Raw genomic sequence first — 10,748 nt, 5'->3', positions numbered from 1 at the left:
CGGCCGCCGCCATCCGCCACGCCACGCCCCGCTGCCAAGAGCTGGCCTGGGCCGGGAGGGAGGGCCCTGGTCTGTGAAAGGAGCCCCCAGCTTGGGACGAAAGGCCCCGGTGTATCATGGGGAGCCCCGCCAGCCTGTCAAGGGACCCTCCACCCCCCCCCCCCCAGCCAGGGCCGGATTCATGCATAGGCAAATGCCTAAGGCCCTAAGTGATGAAGAGGCCCAGTTGTACTTATTTTGCATATTATAGCGAGTGAAAAAAGTAATATAACTATACAGGTTTCCCTTGCCAACTGCTGGGGTTAGGTTCCTGAAAGTTCCCGTGGTTGGCAAAACAAAAGGCTTATGGGAAAAATGGCAGGTGACAGGCTGATGTGCGGCCATGGAAAACTGGGTTACTCAAAACTGTATACCGTGGTAGCCAAAAAGGGTATATAGTAGGGGTTGTCAACTGGGGGTACATGCACACCTTGGGATACTTGGGAAGGCCCCAGGAGATACCCAGAGGCAGCGTAGATTAGTGGGGGGCCATGTGCTGCCACCACTGTTGTGCCGCTGCCGCTTTGCATTTGGCTGCTGCCCACCCCCCCTGCTTGGCAACTGGCTGCCAGGGATCCCCCCCAGCTCCACATCCAGAAGTGGGTACTCACCAGGAGTAAAAGGTTGAAACCCCCTGGATAGAAAATTAAGCCATAGATACTCGGCTGTGGTTGGCAAGGGATACCTGTACAGTATTAAGTAGGGGCCCACAAGTTTGTTTGCCTAGGGCCCACTAAAGAGTTAATCTAGCCCTGCCCCCAGCCTGTGATGGGGGCCCCAGTATGTGAAGGGGGGCCCCAGTGTATAATGGGAACCCCCCCAGCCTGTGAAGAGAAGCCCCCGGTCTAAAAAAGCTGAGAACTGTGGCTTCAGAGACTAGCTGGTTCCGAGCAGCCCGAGCTTTGTCATCAGTTGCTACGACCAGCAGCACAGAGGGAAGGGGCGCTAAATAGAAAGGAATCAAGTCATTTAGAGTCCAAAGCTGGGGAAAGGGGGAGGTGCTTCCCTGCCCCGCCTTCTGCCTGATTTCTGATGATTACCACAGCTAACTGCTTTCCCCTTTGCAGAGGGCGTTGGACTCCTTCTTTGAGCCACCAGTGCATGAGCGGGACGTGAGCAGGACACCTGGCAACGGCGCCTGGTGAGGGACCATGTCCTATGTGAGAATGGAGCACAAGGGGGAAGGACTCTGAAGAGAGTAAACCTAAGCTGGGGCCAGGAGTCCTTATTCCCAAAGAGATGGTGCTAGCACATGAGCATTTATCTTGGGTCTGTACCTGAAAGCCTTGAGACTGTCTGGATATTTCTTAGGCTGAATAGGCATAAAAGCCTATGTCTTACAGCAGCTTGAGGGAGGGTGACTGGGAGGTCAGCCTGGGCTGTAACACACTTTCCCTGCATTTAACTTATATGCTATACCCGGCTTGTCTTCAAGGTGGGTACAGTACTTGTGTATCTCAGTAGTGAGGCAAACAACCGTGGTTCACGGCCATACTTCTGTAGTGTCATGCTCAGCTTGCCTGTAGTAGTTTGGCTTTCTGATGTGGATGGGCTGGCTTAACACTCTACACTCCCTTTGCTTTTGGGATAACATCTTTAAATTATGTACAGTGTTCCCGTGGGCATGAGGCCTGAGAAACTTAAGCAGATTTCCCGCCACCATCATGTTAGTTCTGCTGACAGTAAGTAGTGCCAGTGTAGACAGCACACTCATGGCTAAAGGGGACCCAGCCCATGCTTGTGCTTCCAGTCGTAGTACTATAGGAAAATTTTAGGACAAAAAACTCCAGTAAAGAATTGCCTCTGTCCTCTGATCTACTAAGCTTCCCTCCCAGTCATGGCTGTCTTTCTGTTGTTAAGCATACAGTCATGTTCTCACATTATAATCCGTTTAGCTTGTGTTGTATATTATAGCATCTAAAAATTAATTGTAGTAGGGAAATCGTGGAGATGCGTTTTCCTCTAATATTCCTCTCTTACCTTCTCATTTGACTGTGTCTTGTTCAGGTTAGATCGTAAGCATGGTAGGGTAGGAATCTGATCTTGTTTCTTAGGCACAAAGTACAGCAGTTGTGCCATGTAATTTATCACTGTGTGAGTTGTAGAGAAGAAAATATTTTGGTCAAAGGTCAAAAGTTTCTCTGTGTATGCAATCTACTGCGCTTTATCTATACAATTAAACACACAGGTGCTATCATAGAATTTGTTCTAATCTAGGGGTGCTGTACTGCCAGAGCCATGTCATCTAGCTCATGGATCTCTTCCCAGGTCTGGAAATTTGGCAGTGGGGCAGCGGTAGCATTTAACAGTGCTACTGCTCCCTCACGGCCAAATTTCTAAACCCCGCATGGCCGAGTTGGGGCCATTCACCAGATCTGGCCTGTGGGGTGAAAAGGTTGGGCGCCTCTGGTCTAATTGTACCCATTTCACTTGGGATCTAGTTTGGCTGCAGCCTTTTTTGTCTTCAAAGGAACTGTAGTGCACACTTAAGTTCTAACCATTGTTTAGTTCTACCTACACAAGCAAATTTAAGTCCTGCCAATACATTCTGATCTTTGCCATGTTGAAGTATACTGGGTACAATGGGTGTTTTAGACCAGGTGCATGCATACATGTGTGAAACATGCTCAAGCACTGTCAAACCAGTTTGGGTACTATGGTACCTCATGGCACTTATACCTATGTACTGGTTACAGCTCTTTTTCTTTTGAATATTAAGTCTCCTCAGTAAGCTTCTTGAGTATTAAACAGTGCCAAAAACTGAAGAGAAGTAAGACTTGTGAGATAAGACTGTCTGTTGTTGGGCTGGCTTGGATAGTTGGGAGCGAGAGGAGACAATCTTTCAGGTTTCAAGGACCCTTTCGGGTCTTGAAAAGAAGCAGTCACATTACAAGCTAAGTGTAAGTTAGAAGCACTGGTTTGTTGGCTCTGTTAAGAAATTTAAGGAAGTTAGCAAAGGTAAGCTGGTAGAAACCAACCTAACTTTAAAATCAGATTGCGGTCCTTTCTCTTGTGTCAGTGAGAAAAAGAAAAACATTAATTATAGCCATGTTTTAAGACTATATATATGATAGAGGCCTGTGCATTTCAGTTACTGGATTAATTGCAGCTGTTTTTAGATGAAAGATAAATTCAAGTTCTCTTCAATTTTGAAAATGTTTATAGTTAGACATATATCTAAAATTATTTTGTGGTAAAAAGTGAGGCAGCAACTGTGGCAAAAATACTCTGTGTGATATGTGCTATGTTAAACATTTTTTCTAGCATTGACCTGACAGCAGTTGTGACTACTGACAGTGCTGGAGTCAGCACAGCAGACTGCCTACAACAAGAAGATGACAGCAGCTTCTCTTTAATTACATGGAACATTGATGGTCTACATCTAGAAAATCTCCAAGACAGAGCGAGAGGAGTCTGTTCTTATTTAGCATTGTAAGTGCTGTCATCTTAAAATTGGCTTAAGTGTTGGTAAGATATGAATCCTCAAAGTACCTTCGCAGAAATACAGGATTACAGTATTTTTGAATGCATAATACTAAAGCGATCTGGATAAATGAAAATATGTGACTGGCTAGAAGTGGCTGTGAACCTATATAGTGTTGAAGCAAATAGAGAGTTGGGTGCTATCAGCCTCTCTTGCCAGCTAGTTGCTGCAGCATATAAACTTTTTTTTTTTTTAAATAAGCCACTTTGATATTTAATATCAGACTACAGTAATGCTTCACTTTGATTGTGGAATTGGAATAGGTCATACTGGAAGGAAATGCAAAGATCATGATCATAATAGCAAGTGATTTGACCATGTTACATGCCTTGGTTTTTCTGGTTTATGGCTTTTTTATGGTTTAGATTCCAAGACAAACCATAAAACAGGTCACTCAAACAAGTAAAAAAACAACAGAATCTGCAGTGTGCGCGCCAAGTGGTGACTTGACTTGCATCTTGAAAATCTAAAACTTGAGAAGAAAGTAGAATGCAGGAGAAATTGAGAAAGTCAATTACTTTTTTAAATTAAGGCGGCAGCAGCAGCTTCCTACACAAATGTGTGATTGAGTGATCTTGGTTGGAAGTGTTTAGATGGAGCAGAACATGTGCTGAAGCCTGGTTTCCAGTCACTTTGCTTCTATTCTCCACATGCATAAAATTTGAATGGGACAGTGGTGTTTGTAAGGTCCAGATGTGAAGGCAAAAGGCAGATCCTGGACAGGCAATTTATTATTATAATCCTATTTTTTTGCAGCTCCTTGTTTTCCTCTAACTGTGGTGGTATGTTTACATGGCAGGAAACATTGTAAAGCACACTTGGCCATGGATGCTCTTCTTGTTTCAGGAAAGATAAATAGTCTCATTCCAGTTTTACTTGCCCTAATGATGTGAAACACTGTGCTTGCCTTCATTGTTAGACTGTCAACATGTCTTGCTTTTACAGGTACAGTCCAGATGTGGTGTTTCTACAAGAGGTTATTCCACCATACCTCTCCTATCTACAGAAGAGAGCTGCTTCTTACACAGTTATTCCAGGTAAACATGAAAGGCTAATCATGGGGAGGGAAGGGAAGTGGATATCTTATTTTCTGTGGTTTCTAGATTCCAGATTTACTAGAACTCCAATTTTAGTAAAAGTTATAGATGAAAGACTCGTGATTAACATGCCTTTCTCATAGGTGTTTCCTTTTGGAAAGACTAGTTTTAAGAAATCAATTTCCTAGGTATTTTGTGTAGCTGAGAACAGCTAGCTGTAAACTTTTAGTATTTCTTATCTTAACATACCTGTACAAATATTCTTTTTGAAGTAACAGTTGGATGCAGTGCCTGCAGCACTAAACTTTCTTTTCCCTATTCCCCTTTAGGTAATGTAGATGGTTATTTCACTGCCATTCTGCTGAAAAACTCAAGAGTAAAATTAGTAAAACAAGAAATAATACCCTTTCCAACAACTTCCATGATGAGAAACCTATTAGTTGTGCATGTAAGTGGGTTCTTATGTATTATTAAGCAGTTAATCATCTAATTTATGGACATATCTTTGTAAGGTTGCATATATAGGTTGTAACTTAGGGGAGACGCATTAAATAAGCAGTAAACATGAAAAGTAAGACAAATGTGACAAAATACATAGTATACATTAGTTTGCCCTATTATAATACCATCAGATATGTATCGCATCCGCAACCATAAACTGCTTTGCACTTCTCCCACCCTCAACAAGAGCAAAACAATGGAGTTTCTCATGATTACAAAATCTAAACCAAAGAGCTAGGAAATTCCCATTCCACCTTCTCATTAACCTTTTCCCACACCAAGACTTTTTCTTTAACTGCTCTTCAGTGGCAGGTGTTTTCTCCTGCAGACTTCTTGATCCTTAAATGTTTTTGTGGTTAGTGTATATTCAGAGTAAAGTACTTAACTGGTGTACAACAGCTGTAAAACTACAAAGTATACAAGATACAGGTTTCTCAGGAGCTAAGATTTTTACTTAAGCCATCAAAATAAAGGGTCTGTCACAGGGGTAGGCAACGTTTTTTGGTCGGAGTGCTGAAAAAAACACAGTCTACCTTGGAAGGTGCTGGAGTGCCAACGTGCCAGAGCCCAGAGCAGCTGTTTGCAGCCTTGCAGCTGCAGCTGGCCCATGGAGTCCAGTCTGCTTGCAGCAGGGCTTGCAGCCTCCCAGCTGTCTGCTGGGAGCAGCCTGGGCTCCGTGGCTGGCAGCAAAATGGCCTTGTGTGCCATGCTTGGCGCACATGCTGGGGGTTGCTGACCCCTGGTCTATCATGTCATGTGACTCTCATACTTGTCAGAGAAGTTTATCTTACACAGAGAGCACACAGGATGAGGGAGATATAAGAGCTTGCTTTAGCTGTCTCAGGCACCTGACCTCTGCATTTCCAGAGTTTATATAATATTTGGTTTTCATAAACTGCAGCCTACGCTTTTCATTTTCCTCTTTGGGAAGCATGCATCTTTTATTTAACAAACTGATTTTTTATTCTTCAACTTTATATTTACAACCTTTAGATCTTTCAGACAGTTCTAGATTTATCCAGGGGGGGTCTATAAAAATTATAGCTTAATATAATACATGCATGTTTGAAATATGGGCAGGTGTATTTCACTTTGGAGAAGATCAGGATTAAGTGCAGGGAAAGAAATACTACTTTAGCTTGTAACTAAAAGCTACATTGTGCCTTGACTGTGAGGTGGATGTCGTTGCTCTGTGGAATAAACAGCTGAAAAATCTGTCCTCAAAATCAGTTCGGAAAAGGCTGGAGTTATTTTGTTCAGTAAAAATCTGAGTGAGGGAATTCTTGGGAACTCAGCTGGATTTAGTATTGTTATGAACTGGCATTTGGACTTGCTTTTGAGGAGTACCTTCACTGAGCAGAGTACCTTCAAGAGCAGATCTAAAGAGGTCCAACATCAAGTTGTAAATTACTTCTGTCCTTTTCAGTACGAGTGTTAATACGCAGAATTTCAACCATTCAATATATCAGTGCTTTGCATGTTATCTTTGTCCTTCACCTGCTGCCATATTCCTATAATGTACTGTTTGCCACTTGATTTCTCCAACAGGCGACTGTATCTGGTAATGACCTCTGTCTTATGACTTCCCATCTTGAGAGCACAAAAGACCATTCGGAAGAACGCATAAACCAACTGAAGCTAGTATTAAAGACGATGCAGGAGGCACCGGAGTCGAGCACTGTTATATTTGGAGGGGATACAAACCTAAGAGACCGTGAGGTGAATGCTTTTGAAGACTCTAGAATTATTGTAGTGGTGTACCATGATACATTTTTTTTTTCTCTCTCCTGCCTTAAGTTGCTTTATACATAATTTTGTTGCTTTTGACCTTGTCTTCCAAAAGTATTCTGTATTTCTGAGTGTTTTGTGTTAGCATGGTTGACTTTGGAAACTGGAGCCTGATTTTCCCCTCCAACTCTCCCCCCAATCTGCTACTCCAGATGGAATTAATGAAAGCTCTGTGAGCTCTGGAAAAGCAGGTCTTCTGTGTCTAAATTTGAGCTCTCAAAATGAGATGCTGCTTTTGAAATTTTAGCAGCTGTTCCAAGTGAGAGAATTGAGTATTACAGTAGCACTAACCCTGCATTCTTTGTATAACCAAAGCTTCCTTTGAAATGAACAGAAAGGGTGAGTGGGTGGGTGGGTGTATATGCATGTAAAAGGAATACAGCATTGGATTAGTCACTTGAAAATGCGAAGTAGTTCCTTGTACTGTGTCTTGAACTGGGAAGCATGACAGGAGTTGATGGTCTGTGAAATAATTCATATTTCTGGAGTTCTTTGGGGACTATCACATTTTTAAATAGAGTTGTGATACTCCCGACTTTCATGCCTGGCACTCGGCAGGAGAACAAATATTTACAGTGTAATACCCAAGTTCTATTCTTAGCAAATAACTCCTAATACCTTTTTAACATAATACCATATTTTCTTACATATAATACACCTTTCTCCAAAAGCCAGCTGCTGCAATTGGGGCACACATTATAAGCAGGGAGATACAGTAACAACAGTTTCTGCTTCTGTTGGTGGCGGTTGAGGGGAGGAAGCAAAAATAAAGCTGCACACTTGATCCCCTAGCTGCGGACACTTTCTCTGTGGCAGAGGGTCTCAAGGAAAGATCTTTTTTTTTCTTCATTTTGTCTTTCAAAAACAAGGTGCATCTCTTATTCAGGGGTGTGTTTGTATTTGAGAAAATACAGTATATTAACGGAAATAATACTCTGTGTTGTGTTTTTTCTCTTCAGGTTACTAAGATAGGTGGCTTACCTAACAACGTTCTTGACATCTGGGAGTTTCTGGGCAAACCTGCACACTGCCGCTATACATGGGACTCGGGCTCCAATTCCAACCTGAATGTCTCATTCAAGTGTAAATTGCGGTTTGATCGCATATTCTTCCGTGCTGCAGCAGCAGCAGGAGGGCAGCTTATTCCACGAAGCTTGGACCTACTTGGATTAGAAAAATTAGACTGTGGCAAATTTCCTAGTGATCACTGGGGTCTTCTCTGCAATTTTGATGTGATACTATAAATATACTTTTGTACACTGAAGCATATTAATATATATTTTTTTAAATCTTAAGTCTCCGCAAAAAATATTCAGATTTTAGCTTAAGTAGGTTTTGTTTAGTTTATAAATTTTAAGGAGTAGTACACACTCTGAAAGTCTGCTAAATTATCTTAGACCCAAAACCTCCTTTGTTTCTCTTTGTCACTTTATTTGTTTACAAATAGTTAATTGTAATGAGAGTATGGAGTATTACATGAAAGGCCTGTTTTAAAAAGAAACAATATATTATCTCAAAAGGGCATACAAGCATTAGAGCAGTGCCTCATTTAAAATGTCTCATGTTTTAGTCACCTTGTTGTGATGTTCTTTTAATAAATATTGATTTAAAGTGTTTTTATAATGATACCTTTTTGTTTTGTTCACCACTAATGTCCTGATCAGTACATGTTTTCTTTTTCATGAAGCCCTTTGTAGCAACTCTAAGCTTTGAATTATATTTAAATGACCTGACTTCAAGGATAACAGTGGAGCTATTAAAGAAATGAGTAGATATGTAAACATATCCTTTGAACTCATTATTTATAAGGCTTTAAAAAGATGCAGAACAAACTTAGGAACAGTATCACTGCTATTTGAGAAGAAATTAATTCAATCACAGTCTGATGGGAGTTATGCTCTTCATTTTTTAACTAGCTTGTTTTAGCTTGCCAACCTGGATGTGAGGGAGATGCATATTTCAACTGCTTAAGGTAAATTTTGAAATCCCTTTAAGATTTCTTAGATTTCCTGGAATGCACTTTCTGAGTCATCATACTTTGTCCAGCCCACTGCTGCCTTATTTTCAATAGCAGAATGTTCTTAAATCTTACTGTATAAAGCTGGAGCAGCAGTTGTAATGAAATCTCCAGAGAGAGAGCAAACAGTATGCCTTTTTAAGGGCATGGTAATTGCATGAAGGGCATCATTTAAAAAAAAATATTGAGGCATTAATGGAAAGCGTGACTCCAAGTGCCTGAACTTAAGGATTGTAGTTCAGACTGCAAAATATGGAGGATTATGGCAGAGAGGTCTTTTATTAAATCAATTTACATAAGGTCTGTTTAGCCCAGCCCAGTATCTTGTTTCACATGGTGGCAGAATATGAATGCTTGGGAGGAGGGTGAACAGGGCATGTCTAGAATTTCTGCCCTTCCACTCCTCTGCCAGTACAGCTTCCAACATTCAGAGTTTAGGAACTTCTAGTTTAGAGGCAACACCTCTATCTGCCATGGTTTTTCCTCCATGAATTTGTCCAGTACCCTTTGTGAATTTGTTTAAACTATCAGTCTCCACAAGATTTTGTGGCAAGGTGTTCTACAATTTAATTGCACATTGTGTGAAAAAACTTATATTTATTTGTTTTAAACCTGCAGCCTAATAGTTTTCTTTTATATCCCCTAGTTCTGGTATTGTAAGAGATTAGTAAATAATAAACAGGGATCCTGGTTTTCTCTGATTAAAAAAAAAAAAAAATCCCCAGCTTTTGGTTTTTAAGAAGCAACCCAAAATCCACATTTTTCCATGATTAAAATGAAACACCACTAATATCTAGATTTAGATATTAGTGGTGTTTCATTTTAATCATGGAAAAATGTGGATTTTGGGTTGCTACTTTAAAACTGGAATGAGGGGGGTGTTATAAGAGAGAGACAGAATCCCTGATGAGAAATCTTTTTGCTTTTTCTGCACCACTTAATATTTTGTTAAATGCTTTGTTTCTGGTGGCTGGCGACCTAGTGGAGTCCACAGCTTTGAGCCAAGTGTATGGCTCCCTATATGGTGCTGAAGCCAGTAGCCTGCAAGAGGTGAGAGACAGGGTCAGCAACTTGTAGCCCAGGAAAGACAAGTAGGGCCAGGGAGCCCGGGAAGGTCTCAACTGGCTTGGGAGCAGGGTTAAAGGTCCAGGAGAGGCCACAGCCAGAGACTGGCAGGGTCAGGGACCCACAGCCTAGAGGAGGATGGAGATGGGGGCCAGGAGGCTGAAGCTCAGAAGCCAGATTTGGTATTGTGGGTCTAAACTAAAAAAGGCCCCATGAGAACACAAAGGGAGGAGACCTATAAAGCCAAGATCCCTACAAAGGAGAGTGGCAGTTTAGAAACACCTGCAAGGCATGGGGCGTGGTGTATGGGTAGTTCAGAGCCGTGCAATTAGCCTTTACATCTATAGGTGCCCTGGGGCCATGGACAGGCCAAAAGGGCCCATTTTGCTTAAGGGCAAAATAGAGACCAGTGGGGTCTGGGAAGGGCCTGTTGGTGACTTGAATGAACTAAGGCTCATGGGCAGCCTCCCTACCCTAATCTTTAATAAGAACAAGGCATGGCAGGAAAGTCATCAAGGGAGCCCTACCTCGGGGATTGAGTTGGGCAGGAGCCACATGGCCACTAGGGGGGGCATGACAGCTACCCCTGGGGGCCTGGTCCTGTTACATGGCTCAGAGACTTTAGGTGCCTGACTCGAGTCTGCCCCTCAGAACTGTAGTTATTAACCTTTAATCTTTGCTCCCATTCCTGTTATCTCATTTGTTGTCCCCAGTAATTGCTTATTATACATGTAGTGGCCTCCTTTTCATTGAGAAAGGCTTATAGTTTTTATGGGTGGGGGGCCTAGTCACATCACCCCCTTTGCATATTAATTGG

The 10,748-nt window shown here is 42.0% G+C and overlaps 1 protein-coding gene across 1 annotated transcript in view; it reads left to right on the top strand.

Moving 5' to 3' along the window:
• Window positions 1-8,465, top strand: part of TDP2 (tyrosyl-DNA phosphodiesterase 2) — an 8,766-nt gene extending 301 nt beyond the window's left edge. Inside the window, exons 2-7 of the mRNA XM_025216415.1 lie at window positions 1,107-1,180; window positions 3,304-3,471; window positions 4,469-4,560; window positions 4,890-5,008; window positions 6,610-6,780; window positions 7,809-8,465. Coding sequence (XP_025072200.1) covers window positions 1,107-1,180; window positions 3,304-3,471; window positions 4,469-4,560; window positions 4,890-5,008; window positions 6,610-6,780; window positions 7,809-8,093 — 909 coding nt within the window. The 3' untranslated portion in view covers window positions 8,094-8,465. The remainder of the gene's footprint in view (window positions 1-1,106; window positions 1,181-3,303; window positions 3,472-4,468; window positions 4,561-4,889; window positions 5,009-6,609; window positions 6,781-7,808) is intronic.
• The last annotated feature ends 2,283 nt before the right edge of the window (window positions 8,466-10,748 follow it).

This window comes from Alligator sinensis, unplaced genomic scaffold (assembly GCF_000455745.1).
Source record: "Alligator sinensis unplaced genomic scaffold, ASM45574v1 scaffold969_1, whole genome shotgun sequence".
NCBI classification, from domain to species: Eukaryota; Metazoa; Chordata; order Crocodylia; family Alligatoridae; genus Alligator; species Alligator sinensis.
The sequence above is the reverse complement of the archived record's forward strand: the minus strand, read 5'-3'. Positions and strand labels throughout refer to the sequence as shown.